The sequence below is a fragment of the Trichechus manatus genome, unplaced genomic scaffold (assembly GCF_000243295.1).
Source record: "Trichechus manatus latirostris isolate Lorelei unplaced genomic scaffold, TriManLat1.0 scaffold00220, whole genome shotgun sequence".
Lineage (NCBI taxonomy): Eukaryota > Metazoa > Chordata > Mammalia > Sirenia > Trichechidae > Trichechus > Trichechus manatus.
Genome location: NW_004444156.1, coordinates 2,924,300 through 2,946,432, shown reverse-complemented (window position 1 = coordinate 2,946,432; position 22,133 = coordinate 2,924,300). Strand labels below are relative to the sequence as shown.

The 22,133-nt window shown below is 41.4% G+C and overlaps 1 protein-coding gene across 12 annotated transcripts in view; it reads right to left on the bottom strand.

Moving 5' to 3' along the window:
• DDX60L (DExD/H-box 60 like) overlaps positions 1–22,133 on the bottom strand; it is a 148,181-nt gene that overhangs the window by 52,884 nt on the left and 73,164 nt on the right. For 10 of the 12 annotated variants that reach the window (XR_002825956.1, XR_002825957.1, XM_023742853.1 and 7 more), the window contains 7 exons: positions 15,959–16,208; positions 11,496–11,662; positions 10,769–10,924; positions 8,599–8,748; positions 8,106–8,225; positions 6,989–7,084; positions 3,696–3,811 (listed from right to left, as the gene is read on the bottom strand). Coding sequence is in view for 10 of the 12 variants with exons in the window: in XM_023742853.1 (XP_023598621.1) it covers positions 3,696–3,811; positions 6,989–7,084; positions 8,106–8,225; positions 8,599–8,748; positions 10,769–10,924; positions 11,496–11,662; positions 15,959–16,208 (1,055 nt within the window). In the remaining 2 variants the exon portion in view is untranslated. The remainder of the gene's footprint in view (positions 1–3,695; positions 3,812–6,988; positions 7,085–8,105; positions 8,226–8,598; positions 8,749–10,768; positions 10,925–11,495; positions 11,663–15,958; positions 16,209–22,133) is intronic. The other 2 variants (XM_023742859.1, XM_023742862.1) reach the window with 1 other exon arrangement.

Here is a 22,133-nt window from a genome sequence, read left to right as displayed (position 1 = left end):
ATGAGGGAGGATGGGTGGCAGTTGTGTTAGTAAGGCAGGACTCAGTCTACAAGCTTGGTTTGTGTCCTGAGGCAATCTATTGAGATATAAAAGACAGAAGTGAGCAGAGAGACAGGGGGACCTCATACCATCAAGAAAGCAGTGCCAGGAGCAGAGTGCATCCTTTGGACCGGGGTCCCTGCACAGAGAAGCTCCTAATCCAGGGGAACACCGACAAGGAGGACGCCTACAGAGAGAAAAAGCCTTCTCCTGGAGCTGACACCCTGAATTTGGACTTTTAGCCTACTTTGACTGTGAGGAAATAAATTTCTCTTCATTAAAACCATCCACTTTGGTAGTTCCATTGGAGTAGCACTAGATGACTAAGACAGAATTTGGTACCGAGAGAGTGGGGTGCTGCTCTAACAGATACCTAAAATGTGGAAGCAGTTTTAAAACCGTGAATGGATAGAAGTGTGGCAGTGACAGAGGACCAGCAGCAGCAGAGAACCTGCAGCAGCAGAGAAAGGGCAGTGGCAGAAAACCAACAGCAGCAGAACCAGGAGAGCAGTGCGAGACGGAGCTGGAGCCGACCCACGGAGCGAAAGAGCTGAGTGCCTGTGCGCAGGAGGCTTCCTGGCGGAGTGGGGTGCCTCTGGGTACTTATCGGTGGAGCTAGGCTTGCCGACACACAGAGTAAGGGAGCTGACTGCCTGTGTGCCCGAGGCTTTCTGGTGGAGTGGGGTGCATCCGGGCACTTATTGGTGGAGCTACAGAGCTTTGGAACACTTGCCTCAGCAGGGCAGATGCAGGCTTGAGGCCCGAGCAGCCCAGAGGCCAAGAAACCAGAAAACAAGTTGAAGAGAAAAGGGACACAAGAAGCCTAGCTGCCTCGGTCTCCAAAGGTATGGGCCATGACCTCAGGGGTTTCTAAAGGTGGAGCCATGGCCTCTGGTGCTTCTAAGGGTGGAGTCGCCACTCAGATGGACTGGGAGAATGGTGCGCCTAAAGCCAAGGGAGCACAGTTGCTGTCCCAGTGGGCCTGGAAGGTGGAGCTGAAGCCCAGGGCTGAGAGGCCTCCACTCAGAATCTAGAGAGCGTGGTCAATACCTAGAGTCTGGAGGGCAGGGCCATTGTGTAAATTGTCTCAGAGAACAGAAGATTATTTTCAAAGCCTTGAGGGCTAATGCAATGTGTTCTGCTAACTTGCTTGGTGCCTGTTATCACTTCTTTCCCTCCAGTTTCTCGCATTTGTAATGGAAATGTCTAGCTTGTGCCTGTTCTGCCATTGTACCTTTGGAAGCAAATAACTTGTATTCTATATTTCACAGATGAAGAGGAATTTTTGGATTTTGGACTTGGAGTTAAGACTTTTGCTATGATATGATGGGGTAAATATGTTTTCCATGTTGCAAGGATGTGGTTTTGGGGGGTGCCAAAGGGTGGAATGTCATACATTGAATTATGTCCCCCAAAAAATGTGTGTATCAATTTGGCTAGGCGATGATTCCCGGTATTGTGTGGTTTTCCTATATGTTGTAAATCCTGCCTTTATGATGTTAATGAGGGAGGATGGGTGGCAGTTGTGTGAGTAAGGCAGGACCTGATCTACAAGACTGGATTGTGTCCTGAGGCAATGTCGTGAGATATAAAAGAGAGAAGTGAGCAGAGAGACAGGAGAATCTCATACCATCAAGAAAGCAGTACCAGGAGCAGAGTGCATCCTTTGGACCGGGGTCCCTGTGCCGAGAAGCTCCTAGTCCAGGGGAACACTCATGAGAAGGCCAACAGAGAGAGAAAGACTTTCCCTGGAGCTGACGCCCTGAATTTGGACTTTAGCCCACTTTAACTGTGAGGAAATAAACTTCTCTTCGTTAAAACCATCCCCTGGTGGTGTTTCTGTTAAAGCAGCACTAGATGACTAAGACACTGGGGCTCTGTTTTTTTTTTCTTTTTTTTTTAGTTTTGGTTTGAGTTTGTATCCTAAATCACTTAACAGCCATGGATTTCAGGCAAGTTCCTTAACCTCTCTATGTCTCTGTTTTTTCATCATAAAATGGAGGATGATAGTATCATCTTCCTTACTAAGATTGTTGTAAAGATAATATGAGTTAATATTCCTGCCACAGAGGAAGCATTATGTGTTATTGTTGTTATTAGAGAAAATCAACTCTTAACAAAACAACACTTGATGTTCTAATAATAAGATTCTGTTATTTTCATGATCACCTTCTGCAAGGTGGAACAATGTTAAGAAGCCTCAAGGTGAGTAGCTGTGTTTGGGTTATTTCTATGTTAACTTTTCTTTTTGGAGAAGGACAAAGAAACCCAAATCCAAACCCACTGCCGTCAAGTTGATTCCAACTCATAGCAACCCCACAGGGTTTCCAAGGCTGTAAATCTTGGAAGTGGACAGCCATGTCTTTCTCCCGCTGAGCCACTGGTGGTTCAAACCACTAACCTTTCAGTTAGCGGTTGAGTGCTTAAGCCACTGTGCCACCAAGGCTCCCTGGACAAAGAAAAGGGAGTATAAATCTATCACTTTAAACCAAAAACCAAACCCGTTGCCGGTGAGTTGGTTCCGACTCATAGCGACCCTATAGGACAGAGCAGAACTGTCCCATATGGTTCCCAAGGGGTGGCTGGTGGATTCAAACTGCTTACCTTTTGGTTAGCAGCTTGAGCTCTTAAGCACTGAGCCACCAGTGCTCCGTCTATCACTTTATATGACACTTACTGGAGAATTTTTGGAAAATTTCCTACACAATTTCCGATCTGGTCATGGGAGACCTTGATTTTCTTTTGGGGAACATGGTTTCCCTCTATGCCTACCAGGAAATATACCCTCAAAATATTTTTGATGGGGTCTTAAAAGCTTGTTAGCGGCCATCTAAGATACTCCACAGGTCTCACCAAGCCTGGAGCAAGACAGAATGAAGAAAACCAAAAAGACAAGGGAAAGATTGGTCCTAAGGTCTAATGGACCACAACTACCACAGCCTCCACCAGACTGACTCCAGCACAACCAGATGGTGCCTGGCTACCACCACTAACTGCTCTGACATGGATCACAATAGAAGGTCTCAGACAGAGCTGGAGAAAAATGTAGAACAAAATTCTAACTCACAAAAAAAAAGAAAAAAAAAAAAAGAAGACTTACTGGTCTGACAGAGACTGGAGAAACCCCAAGAGTATGGCCCCTAGAAACACTTATAGCTCAGTAACGATGTCACTCCTGACGTTCACCCTTCAGCCAAAGATTAGACAAGCCCATGAAACAAAACAAGACTAAATGGGCACACCAGCCCAGGGGCAAGGATGAGAAGGCAGGAGGGGACAGGAAAGCTGGTAACGGGTAACCCAAGGTCGAGAAGGGGAGAGTGTTGACATGTCGTGGAGTTGGCAACCAATGTCACAAAACAATGTGTGTATTAATTGTTTAATGAGAAACTAGTTTGCTCTGTAAACCTTCCTTTAAAGTACAATTTTAAAAAGGCAAAAAATAAAAATAAATAAATGGGACAAAATATTTTTGAGAAGTTGTATTCTCCTAAGTTTCAAAAATAGGTAAATGCATTTATCCGAAAGTTAGAGCATTACTCAAGGATGAGAAAACTACAGAAATAACCTTAAGGACTGCAGACCAGTAGAGATAGTATATAAGTCAGGCATTCAATACATAATAACTATCCCTCCAAAATGGAACTAATGCCTACTCAGTGAGATGTGCAGGGTTGCTTATGGTAGCTGAAAGGACCAGAAATGGACATTGAATCATGACAAGGATGCGCTCCCAATATTTTCCTCCAATTTCTCCACCAAGACAATGGACCTATTAAAAAAAAAAATTTCTCAGTTGAAAAGTTGATTTGAAAATGGTATTTGGAAAAAATTATAGAAGCATTAAATAGTCATGCATAGTTTTCCAATTTCATATACTTGACCATGCTTAAATAAGGCAAATAATGTTGAATTCAGACAATAAAGACAACTGATACTACATGTTACTTCAGTCTCCATAACAAATCTGTGAGATAAAGAACTCAATTTGGCCTTTGAACTTCATTCCTGAGAGAGAATTCTAAAACTTTAGAATTTCCTGAGTAGTGGAGGAGGTGCCTTTATTATTTTAAAACCTTCAGACTACTCCTGAGGATTTGTGCAAATGAGTGAGGGCTAGCCAGGTTACAAAGATCACCTGCTCAACTAGTCTCAGGAAGGGGGGTGGGGTATGATTTAATCAGTCATGTATTATTCAGTGAGGACCTAATCAAGACTATGCAATCATGACTAAAAGCTCTGGGCATGGAAGTTTCGAGAACTTCCTGGTTGGTGAAAGACATCAGTACACTTGGGAGGTTAGCACTCCCCTTTGGGACACAGAAGCTTCCAGCTGGGAATCCTTCCAGACCTGATATGTATCCTATTGCTATAATAAATCTATAATCGTAAGGATAGTACTTGCTGTGAGTTCTGTGAGACATTCCAGGAAATTATCAAACCCAAAGGAGTAGTGGGAGCCAGCAGGCGAAAGTATTGTACGTGGACTCCTGAGCTAATGGCTGGCATCCTGAAGGGGTAGTGGGAAGATCTCTAAATTTGTAGCCATCGGGTAGAAGGGTGTCATGCGGACTTCTGAGTTTGCAGCTGGTGTATGCCGATTTGGCAGTCTGAAGGACACTGTCCTTTTAACTTGTGAGATTTGACCTAGGTCAGCTTGGCTAGGTCAGCAAAGGAAGGGCAGCATGGGTGGCTGGTGTCAGAACTCACGGAGAGGTGGGAAAGTGGGTATTGGTTATATCCTATCAGACGTGGAAACAGAATAGTGGGATTCTGAGATTTCTACATGACCCAGTTGGCATGTGAAGATTGATTTATTATTGTCCTTGCAAATCCATCACTAATTCCTATTGATTCCACCTCCAAAAATCTCTTTTGAAGCCATGTTTTCCCTTCCATCGCCAGCGGCATTCAAGCTAAAAATTACCTGGTTTTCCACAATAGCCTCCTGATTGTTCTCTTAGCTTCTCCTCTTTCCCTACACATTTCCGCATTGTAGCTATAATGGTATATATATTTTTTTAATTTAACTTGAATCAGGCCATGTCCCTTATTAAAAGCCTGTGATGCCTTCCTGCTGCATTTAGAGCAAAATTCAAAGCCCTTAAGTGGGCGTGTAATACCCTGCATGCTCTGGTCCCTGTCCACCTCTCCAACCTCATCTCAAGCCACTGTTCCCCCTCGCTCACTCTGTTCCAGACAATCTGGCCTTCTTTTCATTCCTTGAACACACTTGTCCCACCTCAACGCCTTCACATACACTACTCCCTCCACTCAAAATGCTCACCTGTCTCTCTTAGCCTGATTATTCCTACTTCCCTACAAAACTCAACTGAGAGCTGTTCCTTCAGAAATACCTTCTCTGAGCACCGACTTCAAAGTTGCCCTTACTTCCTGTTTTGCCATTATCTTGGCCACGACAGCCTAATCATTTTCTTCAGCATTTTTATCGCAATGTTGTCCTTAGATATTCACTGGTATATTTCTTTGTTTACTTCCTCTCTCCCTCACTAAACCATAAGGTTGTTACTGGTACACCAGGAGTAAAGTCAGCGCCTAACACTCAGTAGGCACTCAATCAATATTCATCGAATGAAGAATCAATTCGATTTAACTAAATAATTAAACCAGACTTAGAGAAGAGGCCCAAAATCTGGTCTTAATTAAACAGAATAAACTGTGGCAGGACTCACCTGGAAAGACAATATCAGAACCAAATAACAGAAAATAATTGCGACTTAAATGGTGTATTTCTGTATTCCTTTTGGCTTTGATCTGATCAGATGATAGACCACTTTACCAAATAATAACCTTTATTTTGTATCAACTAGCAATATTCTCTGAACTTTCTAGAACAGACATTAATTTTCAAAACCTTTCTACAGGTTTTTACCGTCATTGTATTTATGTATTTTGAGATTAGACCATAATCCAAGATTCCGGATTGTGACGATCAAGGATTTTGTTTTGTCATTTTGTGTTTCTCCTTAGGACGGGAATACGCAAGATGAGCAAGACACAATATAGCCCAGTGAACAAAAAAGAAAGAGTACTTCAGGGCAAAAGAAAGCAGAATGACAGAATGCTAGCTTGCTCCAAACTTCATACAAGGGAAGGGTAGACTCACTGCAGTTTTATCGTCTAGTTCTCTTTTAAATAAAAAATTCCTTGAAGTAAAGAAATGCATAGCTTGCATTCTATTTAAATCTCCTTCAAAAAAATGTAAAGATATGGCTAGGTTACTCCAGATCTACACCATTCTCCATTTTGCTCTCTGACTAGGGAGTCTGATCTTAGGATCTGCCTCAGCTGCCCCCACCCCCTGCTCTCTGGCTTCTGTTGTGTTTGGCCAAAAGAAAGCAGAGGCAAGAGACAGGAAAGAGGGAAGACAGCGAAGTCAAGGTCGATATTCTCTTAGCTCTCTTCTTAAGAGGTTGACTTCGGTTGGCTACGTTCCTCCACCAAGGTCACTGCTTTTCCCAAAGAGAGTCTACAGACTTTTGAGCTCCATACTACTTCCTCCTTCCTTCACACCTACAGATGAGAACAGCTTGAGACTGCTACTGGCTCTGGATTACTACACTTACCTTGGTGGTTTTCTTCACACTCACCTTTGTAAGTAAACCAAAAAACCAAAACCAAACCCGCTGCCACTGAGTCAATTCCAAGTCATAGCAACCCTACAGGACAGAGTAGAACTGCCCCATAGGGTTTCCAAGGAGCCGCTGGTGGATTTGAACTGCTGACCTTTTGGTTGGCAACCAAGCTCTTAACCACTTTTCTGGAAATTACGCTAATTTTAATATGCCATCTATTTCCTGTTGGTACCATGACTCATACAACAACTTACATAATCACCATCATTGACAGAGCCCCATGTTCTTTAATTTGAAATTATAGTGCGTTTGTACACTCGGACATCAACCCAGAGAAATAACCCCAAACCTACCTCATCAAATATAACATATCTGATCCTTTCTACCCAATATTGGCGATGAGGAGCAAGCAGCAGAATTTCAAAACACGCAGGCACCGTAACAAGTACCTAAAAATATGAATGATTATTTAGGAAGTTTATTGAGCATTTATTTTGTTTCAGACATGGTAATTTGTTATTGTTATTGCCATTGACTCAGCTCTGACTCACAGTGACCTTATGTGTAACAGAGCAAGTCATGGCAACAGAAACCTAAAATATATATGTATATGATTAATTATGTGTACTTACTGGTAAGTAGGATAGAAGATTGTTTCTGAGGGACAGTTGCATGAAGATCACGGTGTATCTCTGACATGTGAAGTTTAAATCCTTATATTTATGAGCGTTTGGATTGATGAAAATGAAAAAAAGCTAATGCTCTGTATTGATGGTTTTATTTTATTGTTTAATCTTAACTTCTTGACTTTGATTTCAATAATTTCTTAACTATCTTTTTCTGTGATTTATCTAACAAAAGGTACACTATCAAAACAATCTCTTTGAGGCAAATTTTTATAATGAGTATCCTTAAAATATCGTTTACACGAACTAGCAATTTTGAATGGAAAGAGCTCAGGTAATTATTTAATAACATACTGAGTTTGTCAGATCTACATACTTGGGACATGTTATCAGGAGGGATCAGTCCCTGGAGAAGGACATCATGCTTGGTAAAGCAGAGGGTCAGTGAAAAAAGAGGAAGACCTTCAATGAGATGGATTGACACAGTGGCTGCAACAATGGGCTCAAGCATAACAACCATTGTGAGGATGACGCAGGACTGGGCAGTGTTTCTTTCTGTTGTACACAGGGTCGCTATGAGTTGGAACCGACTCGACGGCACCTAATAACATAAACTAGAATGAGACGCGATAACCCATGATTTGACTTTTCAGATCATAGTGTAAGTGTCCATAGAGAATGAGCCTATTTCTCCTCTTTAGAGTGGAGCAATCTTAAATTTTTCCAATAGCGATTTCCTATTTTGTAAATTCAATGAAATTATTTCCATAAAGTTTTGTGACTATTAGTTCTTAGTAAAAGAGGTCCGTAAGTACTATTCTATGATTTGACAGTAATTGCGTACCTGACAGTTTAGTGCATCGCAACGGTAATCCGGCGTGTAAACACCACATAAAGCTGTATCGTTCGGCAACGTTTTAGTAAAACGGTTCTGAACAGTTGCTGCCACTTGACCAACAAGAGCCTGATTGAGAAGGAAAAAAGTCCATTAGTCACTTTGTAGAGAATAGATATGTAAAACCTCAGAGGACAACAATCTCTCTACAGGTATATCCTTCGAAGAGCCTAGAAAACAACCCTCTTCCTATCCCTGGGTACACTAAATGGCTGTATGAGTTACTTGACTAAGTAAATTAGGCTTAATCAATAGCACTCAATGCAGTCAAATGCAAATACATAGGGCTTCATCCAAAAGTGTTGTTATGTCCTCTGAAACCGTAAGGTGAAAATGCAGATTAAAAAACAAAGTGAACTAGATCCACCACATGACCACTTGCATTATTTTAGAAGACGAGGCTCAGGAATGAGAGAGAAAATTATATTCGCTGGAGCTCTACCTTTGTTGGTGCCACATACACAACCACACCGTCATCGCTCTCCTTCAGCACCTTCTCCATGCAGTAGTAAGAAGCATAGGTTTTGCCTGAGGACGTTGGGGCAACAACCACTGCTGACTCATTATTATCCACAACATCCAGGAGCTCTCGCTGTGGGTTCAGAGTGTCACAGAAGTAAACAGCATGTTACCAAACAATTTGTACCCTCTATCTCAAAAGAAAAAAATCAGTTGCCACGAGTGGATTAAGACTGATGGCTACCCCATGTGTATCAGGGTAGAGCTGTGCTTTACAGGGTTTTCAATGGTTGGGTTTTTTTTCACAAATAGATCACCAAGCTGTTTTTCCAAGGCACCTCTGGTGGATTTAAACTGCCAGCATTTCAGTTAGTAGCCAAGTGCTTAAGTATCACATCACCCAGGGACTCCCCTTCTATATTAGGTGCCCCTGGTGGTACAGTGGTTAAAGAGCTTAGCTGCTAACCAGAAGGTCGGCAGTTTGAATCCACCAAACCCTAGGGGCTAGTTCTCGTCTATCCTTCCGGGTCACTATGAGTCAGAGGTGACTGGATAGCAATGATTCGTTGTTGTTGTTTTTTTTACAATACATTCAGGAGAACTCTCTGAACCTCTGAAGATTGGGTGTGATAAACACCCAAAATGATGATTCAGGAGAATGTCTGCACTGCCCATGTTATTCCCTCAGAAAAAGCTTTTATTTTACTTTTTAGCATGAGGTAGACTTTGGTTCTGAATAAATGGGAAGTGAGACTGAGTGAGACATTCTTTTCACTCCGAAAACATTTTTTTCCCAGTTATTCATCATTTACTAAGAACAGAAAAAAGCTTTTGAAATTGAGTTCTAAGTAATGCTACATCAACTTTTTTTCCTAATGGTGAAAATAAAAAGGCCAAGAAGGAAAAAAAGTCAGTGGCTTATCACATTCTATTTACATTCCACTGATATGGGAGAAAAGCATCTACCTACCAGGAGGGCGGAGCCCTGGTGATGGAGTGGATAAGCTCTCGGCTGCTAACCAAAAGGTCAGCAGTTCAAATCCACCAGCCGCTCCTTGGAAACCCTATGGGGCAGTTCTACTCTGTCCTATAGAGTTGCTATGAGTCGAAATCAACTCAACAGCACCTAATAACAATGACCACAACCTTGAGGGCACGTGAGAGAATTGCTCACTGTCAATTCTTACATCCCATTAAAATTATGACTAGTCAAATAATCTTAATCCCGTTTGCTCACTGCATGATGTGCAGAAGATGGGAAAACATACCTGCCCCCACACACTCTTTACTTAAGGCCCCTCCCAGCGACCCCTAGAGTGAACTCATTGGAAAAACGACAATTGGCACAGGGCTAGGACTATTTGGCTGTCTTGACCCACATTAGAGTGAAGAATTGATCCTCCTGCTCTAGAAACAAAGAAGGCCAGCTTCCAACTTCTTGCACGGATACATTTCATTCTCGTTTCTAAGTCAGTTCTCATCAATTTTATGTAAACGCGTTTAAGAAGAGCTACAATGTTGCGAGCTCAGTGTATAACTATCTAAGCCTGATGCACATACTTCTGTTCACTTAAAATGTTTTTCGGCTTATTTGCCCACAACTCTCCTACAGAAATCCAAGGCAATATTGATGGATCACATCAGAAAAAAATGAACCCTTCAGAAAATGCCCATCCTGGACGGTGACTATATTACCAGCAATCAAAGAGCATTCCAATAATATAATGCACAACCAGGTTAACTTTCTTGCCTAGTCACGGATGGTATTGTTGAAAACTGAGATACAAGTTCCCCGTTCAGACAGCCAAAATTTCTCTCTACACATTTATATCTATACACAAATATTTCTGTTGCCACAGGCGATTCTTGGAGGTTCCTCTATACTAATAGGACTGGGCGTTGCAGATCCAGCCTCAAAGACGTCTAAGGGACTCAATCACAGTACCCCCGTGAAAACAGCTTAGAGGTACATGAAGGTTCACGTTCCCTAAATGGGAAAATAGTCTACGGTTATCCTTTTCCATGAAACTGTTCCAAATGATATTACTTGAAATTGAGAAGCTCATATCAAATGTAACACGTAGAGACACAGTAATGAGACGTCCCTAAAATCACATTAAATAAGTAAATAGTAGAATGGTTGTTTCCATTACCTGCCATGCGTCTGGAATAAACTCCTGGACCCTGGGATCTAGATCTTCTCTCTCATCTCTCATCAAACAATGGCCTGTGTATTGGAGTTGAAATCTAGCTGGTCCAATGTCAATTGAATATTTATCCTTTTTCTTCTTTTTCTTGTCTGTCATCTGCTATGATTTTAATGTTATTTTACTTGAAATAAATTACAAAATTGAATAACTATTCATAAATATTTACTGAGCACATTCCATGCAGTAGGCATTTCTACTATGCCTTTAAATAGTGTAATATTTAAGTTAAAAGACTTTTTATCACCTACAACATCATTCTATGGATAAATAAAACAGAAAATATTGATGTTAAAAATGTTTTTCTTGGAACCGGGAGCTAGAAGCTTATCAAAGCCCATTCAATCTCACTACAGTTTTTAGATATTGTGCTAGAATTAAGTACAGGATTCATTTTCTGTTACCAAGAGAGTTCAAAGTGGTTTCCAGAGAGCATCTGATACTATCTCTACTTCTGGGAAACATCTGTACAAATTTTCCAATTCTAACTTCAAATTTGGCAGCTAGGTTACTAATAAGTTGTCTCAAAACCATCATTTTATAAACTAGAATCAAAGTAAATATGCTCAGGTGATAACTGGATATATGAGCTACTTTATGATACCTTTTGATTTTTCTGTAATATTAAAATTGATTAAAACTTAAAAGTAATAAGAAATTCTAATTAACTTACCAGAGTTGGATCTAAAGAGTTTGCCATATCATTAAAACCTAAATATTTAAGGCATTTGGCTATAAATTCATAATCTTGCTTTAATAAAAATCCTTCGTATCTTTGCAGGAGTGAATAGATCCTTTCCATCATATGAACAGCTATACTTAGATCTTTTGAAATCTTGCCTTGTAAAAGAAACGATGAAATTGTTACAAAGAGCATCAGAAATAATAAATGCTTGATTACTCATGACAATCGCCTAGTCAATCAACTAACCTAATTAGATTACTTGACTTTAATGGAGGTCTTAGAGCATAAAGAACTAAAACTCATGATTAAATAAAATTAGTACTACACCTATTCATACTTTATTATCATTTTACATAATTTGGAAATAGCTGTGTGAGTATGGTGTTGTTAGCTGCTGTCGAGTTGATTGCAACTCATGGCGACCACTTTGTAAATAAGAAAAATTTACATTCAGTTCTGAACAAGTTTCTGGAGGAAAATAAAGCAATAATCCACCAATTATTTGTATATGCCTTATATTCTATATGCATAAAAATAAAAAGAACCCTATAACTTTAGGTAGCCGACCAAAATGTGAGTAACATTTAGTAAGACCTAGCGTGGAACAATCATGAGGATGGCGCAGGACTGGGCAGCATTTCTTTCTGTTGTACACAGGGTCGCTATGAGTCAGAACTGGCTCAATGGCACCTAACAACAAGTGTGGAACACACATGGTACTTGTATTTATGAAATAATCAGTGAAGACCCTTAGTGAAGCAGAGCTAATAGTAGAACATCATTGTCTCCCTGCTGTTTTAGAGATACTCTCCTAACCCTCTCTGTTACCTCACGTTCACTTATAGCCTCTTTATTTCTATCCCACTACTAATGCTTTCAGAGTCTCTCAGTGGTGCAAACCCTATAGCACTCAACTACTAGCAGAAAGGTTGGCAGTCCGAACCCACCCAGAGGTGCCTTGGAAGACAGGCCTGATGATCTGCTTCCAAAAGGTCCCAGCCTTGAAAACCCTACGGAGCAGTTGTATTCTGCACGCATGGGGGTCCCCGTGAATTGGGATTCACTTGATGGCAACTAACAGCAACTAACCCTTTCGCAGAAAGAGCTGCAGCGATGCCCCTGATGTAAGCTTTAAGGGATACAAACGAAATTTAAGAGAAGGTTTCTACATCCAGGAGCTTTCAGTCCAGTTGGATAAACCAGGGCTTGTTTTTGAAGCAAATACGAAATCTAAGTACTTTATAATTCAGTAATTATAAATTTATAATCACTTGGATTTATAAATAATTTACAAATCTACATAATTTCTAAATAATTTATAATTAATCTAAGTGATTTTAAATTCGTTAATTTATAATTCATTTTATAAAAATGAGAGTGATAGAGGCAGTGTTATCAGAACTGGAGTAGCTGAGAAGGTGGAAAACCATTGAGAAGATAAGACATAGGCCTTGGTAGATGGTAGAATTTAGGCAGCTGGGACTAAGGAGGAGGATGTCTTTAGCAGAGACTCATAACTGCCTCTTCAGCATCCATTACTCCATTCTTCCTTATTGATCCCTATATTAACAGGCTCTGTTGTGCCCAATTTAAAGTCCACATTTTCTAATCTCCAGTGGGTTTAAGTATGGCTTCATGACTGAGTTTGACCACTAAGATGTAAGCAGAAGTTGTTTTGTGGAATTTCTGGGACGATTCCTTTAATGGTGGAAATACAACTGAGATGGAACCTATTTGCCTTTTTTCCTTCTTCCTACTTATTCTGGAATATGGCCATTAATGGCTGGAGTTCGAGCAGCCAACCTCATCCATGACGTGACATTAAGAACGTGCGCCATGCACCAGCGATGGTGGAGAATGATGACAGGGGAGTCTAAGTCCCCAGTGACACTGGCTGCCTAACTCTGGACTTCTTATACATGAGAGAGAAATGCACTTCTATCTTCTTTTGGCCATTGCTAATTCACATCTCTGCTATTAGAAGCCAGTGGCAATTCCAAACTGATACAACGCCCTGGATAAGGAAAAATACAGAAGCTAGAGATGGTAATGAGCACGGTATATAAGGGCCCACTGAAGGATTGGTCCTGCAACAGCAGATGCTGGGCAGTAGAATAATGAGATATGAAAAGAGTCATATGGCATGGATAAAAAGGATGAGTGAGAAGGTACTCAAGACAAGGTGACCAACAAGAACTACTTGGGGGTAGAATTGTCAAACTGGAGATAGCGTCACAATTATATATCTCTACTCAGTCCTGGTTCTTTCTGACGTAGAGATAGAAAACTGTCCCTTCCACATTTCAATCTTCAGGAAAATAAAGAATAAAAACACAGACTATATGAGACACATGAGGATATAATGCCAGAAAATGGGAAGCACACGTCATTTCTGCTAAACCTTTAGCCAAAATGTCTCTCTAGTACCTACTGGAGACATTGATAAAGTATGGCACAGGAGTCAGCGAAGCCTCAGGGAGCACACAGAATGTAAGGCAGGCAGGACCCAGGTCTACTCCACTCCCTTCCTGCCATGATTTGGCCATGCTCATGTTCCACTCTCTAGGGCTGCCATTTGGGCATCTACTCTCTGACATCTACAGCTTTCAGGGAGTTCTCATAACCACTCTCTTCCCTGGATCTTGTCCAGGACTACGAGGGGCTGAGATCCGACCCTATCTTAAAGCCAATAATTTAGCCTGCTATAGTTTCACATGAGACTCTTGGGTCACAGATTGTCTCTGGATTTATTATTTATGACACAGCAAGGATCATGGACATCACGTGTGTGTCAGTCCTCCTTTTCTCCTAAGTTCCATGGGGGAGATAGGGGGGTCCTCCACAATCAGATACCAGGTAAAGACTGCACGCACAGTGGGTTTGTGTGACAGCCAAGGAACCCTGAACTTGGAAAATCCAAGTCGTTTATGATGGACTTCAAGCAACCCTGCCCCTTTGCCCTAGAGGGGGACATTATGTTTATTACACCAGAGTGTAAACAAACCTGCCCCTGACTCTAAAAACCCAAAAAAAAAAAAAAAAAAAGAAAGATTCTGTTGCTGTTGAGTCGATTCTGATACATGGCATCCCTATGTGTTACAGAGTAGAATTGCTCCATACAGTTTTGTTGGCTATAATCTTTATGTAAGCAGATTGCCAGGCCTTTCTTCCATGGTGTCACAGGGTGGGTTCAAACTGTCAACATTTAGGTTAGAAGGAGATTGCAAACCATTCAGGAATCTCTGTCTTTTGAGACTATTTACTATTCAAACATCCTTGAGAAGACAGTCTAGTATAAAAGTGGTCTGTGCCTCTGCTTGCAAGTCCTGCAGAAACATGAAAGACCCATGGAGAATCTTCTCCCAACAGCCACTTCAGATATCAGCGGTAGATCAAAGACTACAGCCTTCAGTATGGATTGCACCTCAACATAAAGAAAACAAAAGTCCTCATAACTGGACCAATAAGCAACATCATGATAAACTGAGAAAAAATTGAAGTTGTCAAGGATTTCATTTTTCTTGGATCCAGAGTCAACGCCCATGGAAGCAGCAGTCAGGAAATCAAAAGGCGCATTGCATTGAGCGAATCTGCTGCAAAAGATTTCTTTAAAGTGTTAAAAAGGAAAGATGTGACTTTGAAGACTATGGTGTGCCTGACCCAAGCCATGGTATTTTCAGTTGCCTCATATGCATTCAAAAGCTGGAAAATTAATAAAGAAGACTGAAGAAGAATTGATGCCTTTGAATAATGGTGTTGGTGAAGAATACTGAATATACCATGGGTGGCCAGAAAAACAAACAAATCTGTCTTATAAGAAGTACACCCAGAATGCTCCTTAGAAGCAAGGATGAGGAGACTTCCTCTCACATCCTTCGGACATGTTATCAGGAGGGACCAGTCCCTGGAGAAGAACATTATGCTTGGTAGAAGGTCAGTGCAAAAGAAGAAGACCCTCAATAGATGGACTGGCACAGTGGCTGCAACAAAGGGCTCAAGCATAATGATTGTGAGGATGGCACAGGACTGGATGTGTCTCGTTCTATTGTTCATGGAGTCGCTATGGGCCAGAACTGACTTGACAGCACTGAACGAAAGCAACTACAAACAGCTTCCTTGTTTTGATGGGCCCTGAGCCCATCATTCCTTGTTGGTTCCCTAGTTCTTTTCACACCTTGGAAAGAGTCCTTTCATTACACTTTCTTCAAATTCTTTTTGAGGATGCCATCTTTTCCTTGCTGAGACCTTGTCTCTTAACTTTTTTACATTTCTACTTCCTCATCTGTAAAATAGGTATGGTAATAACTGTCTTAGAGAGTTGTATTGAGAATAAAATCAGATAATGTATGTAAAGTTTTTGGCACAGCCATGCATTCAATAAATATACATAAATAGATAAATCATTATTATTTTATTATTAGTCTTTACTCATACAATATAGAGTCACATACCTTCACCTCGGCAGTGTTCTTTCCATGTTTCAAAGCAGACGGTCAATCCTACCATTTCAAGTTCCAATTTCTCTGGAATCCTTGAACATGACTTCAAACAATCCTCTAATTTCTTTATTCCAGAATTTAAATTCTCTCTCATCTCTTTGTGAATAGAAGATACTAGATCATTCCGTAGTTCTTCTTCTTTCTGTTCTTGGCACATTAGCCTCCTGGTTTGCTTTTTGGTAAGTTTTTTGGGTTTGGTATCCTGTTCAATAGAAAAAGAAGTGAATCATGAAAGAAGTGGACATATTCCAAGATGACGTTTCATCAGTGAGAAGCGGTCTTTTTTTTTTTTTTTTAATTTTTATTGTACTTCAGGTGAAGGCTTACAGAACAGATAGTTTCTCATGTAACAGTAACACACATGCTGTTTTATGACATTGGTTAACAAAGAGAAGCGGTCTTTTTGATGTGTTTGCTGATAACTTTGACCACCACCTTAGTCTTAAACAGGCACATTCTCAATGCCTTTTCTTAAAAATAAAATCTTTGTGCAATGAAGACCTACTTAAACTTTTGTAGAGGAGCAAATAGTTTCTCACTGCAGAAAAGTTTAGAGATTTCTGAGTCGTGTAGATTATGAACAACGGAGTAAATGCAATAAAATCAAAGAGACACCAGGCCACTATTCTTTCCTGTCTGCATGCATGGTACCTGCTGCCCTCTGTAGAATCATCTTGCCCCTTCCATTCCTCCCCAGTAACCTCCCAAGCCCTTATCTATCTTTCAAGATATTTCCTCTGTGAAGGCTTCCCTAGCTCTTTCCAGCCAGAGTCAGGTATTCCTCGTCTGATCTTCACCTACACCCTGGATCTCTCTAACAAAGCACTCGACTTCCGTTGTGATTTTACTTGTCATTCTCCATCTCCAGTCTAGATTAAGATTCTAGAGACAAGAAAGAATGTGCTATGTTCATCTGTATATCCCCAGCGTGGACCACAGTGTCTGATACAAAGCAATTAGTGTATAATATGAGATGAGTGAATGAGGAAAAAGAAACAGAAAAAAGAAGAGAGGCAGGTTGGGGGAACAATGTAAATTCATCTACTTGGCTAGAACTATCTAGAATCTGGACAAGCTGTGCATTTCCAACTCGGAGAACAAACTCCAGGTCCAGGTGATTCAGAAGAAGGTTGTGCCATTCTGGTTAGTTATGAAACTAACTCTAAATTTTGTCTGTAACAGCTGTTCTCAACTGGGTGTCAGGGGACATTTGGCAGAGTCTGGAGATATTTTTGGCTGTCACAACGAGGGGGAGGGGTATACTACTAGCGTCCTACTAGCGTCTAGTGAGTAAAGTCAGGGATGCTGCTAAACATCTTACAATACACAGGACAGTCCCCAAAACAAAGTATATCCAGCCTAAAATGTCCATCCTCCACTCATCTGTTAGTTTGTTCTACTGTGGTGGCTTGTGTGTAGCTGTGATGTTGGAAGCTATGCCGCCAGTATTTCAAATACCAGTAGGATCATCCATGGTGGACAGGTTTCAAAGGAGCTTCCAGACTAAGACAGACTAGGAAGAAGGACCTGGTGGTCTACTTCTGAAAAAATTGGCCAGTGGAAACCTAACGAATAGCAGCAGGACACTGTCTGATATAGTGCTGGAAGGTGAGCCCCTCAGGTTGGAAGGCATTCAACATACGAGTAGGGAAGAGCTACCTCCTCCAAGCAGAGTTGCCTTTAGTGACGGGAATGGAGTATAGCTTTTGGGACCTTCATTTTCTCATGTGGCATGACTCAAAATGAGAAGAAACAGCTGCAGATATCCATTAATGATTGCAATGTGCAATGCACAAAGTATAAATCTAGGAAAACTGGAAGGTGTCAAAAATTAAAGATTGATATCCTAGGCATTACCGAGCTGAAATGGACTGGTATTGGCCACTTTGAATCAGACAATCAGATGCTCTACTATATCGGGAATAACAAATTGAAGAGGAAAGGTGCTGCATTCATCGTCAAAAAGAACATTTCAAGATCTATCTGAAAGTACAATGCTGTCAGTGATAGGATAACACCCGTATGCCTACAAGGAAGACCAGTTAATACAACTATTATTCAAATTTATGCACCAACAACTAATGCCAAAGATGAAGAAATTGAGTGCTTTTTACCAACTTCTGCAGTTCTGATCAAACATGCAATTAAGATACATTGAGAATTACTGGTGATTGGAATGCGAAAGTTAGAAACAAAGAAGAAGATCTGTAGTTGGAAAATATGGCCTCGGTGATAGAAATGACACCAGAGATCGAATGATAGAATTTTTCCAAAACCAGTGACTTCTTCATTGCAGATTATATTTTTCAACAGCATCAACGGTGACTATACACATAGACCTTGCCAGATGGAGTACACAGGAATCAAATCAACTACATCTGTGGAAAGAGATCTCATCAGTCAGAACAAGGTCAGGGTTGGACTGCAGAACAGACTATCAACTGCTCATATGCAAGTTCAAGTTGAAGTTGAAGAAGATTAAAACAAGTTCGCAAGAGCCAAAATACGACCTTGATTATATACACCTGAATTTAGAGACTATCTCAAGACAAGATTTGACACATGGAACACTAATGACCGAGGACCAGACAAGTTGTGGAGTGACATCAAGGACATCATACATGAAGAAAGCAAAAAAGATCATTAAAAAGACAGGAAAGAAAGAAGGTGTCAAAGGATGTTAGAATAGACTCTGTAACTTGCTCTAGAACATAGAGTAGCTAAAACAAAAGGAAGAAATGATGAAGTAAAGGAGCTGAACAGATTTCAAAGGGCGGCTTGAGAAGACAAAGTAAAGTATGATAATGAAATGTGCAAAGACCTGGAGTTAGAAAACCAAAAAGGAAGAATATGCTCAGAATTCTCAAGCTGACAGAACTGAAGAAAAAATTGAAGCCTCAAGCTGCAATTCTGAAGGATTCTATGGGTAAAATATTGAAAGATGCAGGAAGCATCAAAAAAAGATGGAAGGAATACACAGAGTCACTGTACCAGAAAGAATTGGTCAACGTTCACCTTTTCAGGAGGTATCATATGATCAAGAACCTATGGTATTGAAGGAAGAAGTCCAAGCTGCACTGAAGGCATTGGTGAAAAACAAGTCTCCGGGAATTGACAGAATACCGACTGAGATGTTTCAACAAAGGGATGCAGAGCTGGAGATGCTCACTCGTCTATGCAAGAAATTTGGAAGACAGATACTTGGCCAACTGACTAGAAGAGATCCATATTTGTGTCCATTTTAAAGAAAGATGATCCAACAGGATGTAGAAATTATCGAACAATATCATTAATATCACCTGCAAGTAAAATCTTGGTGAAGATAATTAAAAAATGGTGGCATCAGTACATGATAGGGAACTGCCAGAAATTCAAGCCAGACTTGGAAGAGGATGTGGAACAAGGGATATCACTGCTGACGTCAGATAGATCTTGGCTGAAAGCAGAGAATACCAGAAAGATGTTTACCTGTGTTTTATTGACTATGCAAAGGCATTCAACTTTGTGGATCATAACAAATTATGGATAACATTGCAAAGAATGGGAATTCCAGAACACTTAATTGCGTGCATGAGGAACCTGTACATAGACCAAGAGGCAGTCATGCAAACAGAAAAGGGGATACTGTGAATCACCTTGACGGTAACAGGTTTGGTTTTGGTTTGGTGTGGCTTAAAATCAGGAAAGGTGTGCTTCAGGGTGGAGTCCTCTCACTGTACTTATTCAATCTGTATGCTGAGCAAATAATCCAAGAAACTGGACTATGTGAAGAAGAATGTGGCATTAGGGTTGGAGGAAGACTCATTAACAACCTTCAGTATGCAGATGACACAATCTTGCTTGCTGAAAGCAAAGAGGACTTGAAGCACTTACTGATGAAGATCAAAGACCATGGCCTTCTGTATGGTTTACACCTCAACATAAAGAAAACAAAAATCCTCACAACTGGACCAACAAGCAACATCACTATAAATGGAGAAAATTTTGAAGTTGTCAAGGATTTCATTTTACTTGGATCCACAATCAACGCTCGTGGAAGCAGCTGTCAAGAAATCAAAGAATGCATTGCACTGGGCAAATCTGCTGCAAAAAACCTGTTTAAAGTGTTAAAAAGCAAAGATGTCACTTTGAGGACTAAGGTGTGCCTGACCCAACCCACGGTGTTTTCAGTCACCAATCACCTCATATGCATGTGAAAGGTGGACAATGAATAAGGAAGACCAAAGAAGAATTGATGCCTTTGAATTACGACGTTAGCGAAGACTATCGAATATACCATGGACTGCCAGAAGAACAAGTAAGTCTGTCTTGGAAGAATTACAGCCAGAGTGCTCCTTGAAAGCAAGGATGGCAAGATTTCACCTCACATACTTTGGACATGTTATCAGGAGGGACCAGTTCCTGGAGAAGGACACCATGCTTGCGAAAGTAAAGGGTCAGGAAAAAATGGAAGACCCTCAAGGAGATGGATTGACACAGTGGATGCAACAATGGGCTCAAACATAGCAACGATTGTGAGGATGGGGCAGGATCTGGCAGTGTTTCATTCCGTTGTACGTGGGGTCTCTACGAGTTGAAACCTACTCGACAGCACCTCACAACTACAACAGAATGTCAATAGTGCTAAGGTTGAGAAACTCTGATCTACCATAAAGTCAGTTATAGCTATCATCGTTTCAAACATTTTATCATAGTGCAAAATATTTGGGTTTTCCCTCCTCATATATAGTGGCAGGTTAGGTTTGGGCAACCCTGCCTCAGCAGGCTAAGGGTGAGTCTCAGTCATTTGCCCTGTGACAAACCTTCTCTTGCCTATGCATATGTGGACCTAGTAAACTTCTTCAGGAAAAGCATACTATCCCAGCAAGAAAAGGATTCTATTCCTCCACAATAATTAGATAATTATTTAAGCTCTAACAATAGAAAAAGAATAAGAGTACGAGATGCTCTTTGATCTTTATAACTCGTACTGCCAAACTGACTCTCATGTCTGTGTCAAAAAAGCCCACCTCCTGGTGCCGCCAAAGAGAGAGAAAACAATTGCAGCTGGATGTCCTCATTGTCTTTTTTTCCCCTCCAGTGCCCCTGAGTCAATTCTGACTCAAGGGGACCCCACATGTGTCACAGTAGAACTGGGACCCATAGGGGTTTCAGTGACTGACTTTTCGGAAGTAGATCAATAGGCTTTTCTTCCAACGCACTCCTGGGTGGACTTGACCCTTCAACCTTTGGTTAGCAGCCAAGCACTTAACCGTATGCAACAACCCTGGACTCCCACCGTGGCTTACCTTGGCTATAAAGAGGCACTTACCTCAAGGAGAGAAAGAGTAGACATTGAGCTGTACCATAGGGAAGCCTCTGACTCACTGATTAATTCATTCATTGATGCATGTATTCATCCTTGTCCGCCTCCCAACCTTCAGAGGCTCCACTATCCCCAACCACTCACCACAATTTGGAGTTTCGCCTTATAAAGCACTAACCTCTGAAACAATGTGGGAGGATAAAATCTCCTATTTAAAAAACGGAAATTGCAATGAGAAATAGAGGAATCACACCCACTTGGGCTGTCGCGGGAATTTTACCCAAAAGTTGGCTCGAATACGTGATTCTCATTTGGTTCGGACTGCGGAGATCCGACCAGCTGCTGGGCCTCGTTCCTCCAAGCTGTCTCCTCCCACCTGCCTTGGCAAACCACTCTGGTGCGTCCCTCTTAGCGGAGGCAGGGCTGCCGAGTCCTCCAGGGCCTCGTCCCAGGGACCTTGTCCCAGGGGCCAGCCTCTGGAGCAGAGGCAGAATGGCGTGCCCGGGAACAGTGTCTGGACCTGTTTTCCTTTTGATCCGTGTGCTTAAAGAAAGCCTGGGCCTCTGCCCAGGCCAAGACACCTGACCACCCTTAGCACGACTGCCTGGAGGAGGTGAGGTCCCCAGGCTGAGGCCGAGCCTCTACAGCCAAAAGCAGTGTGTTGGGTGACGGGCGAGCCGGCTGTATGGACCCTTAAAAAAGTTCTAAACGAGAGAGGGTCCGGCAAGATGGCGGTCTAGGCAGAAGCACCACGCCGTCCCTCCACAACAAAGATCCGAAAAACTAAGCCAAACAGAGAATCAACAATCCTGAAACCCTAGA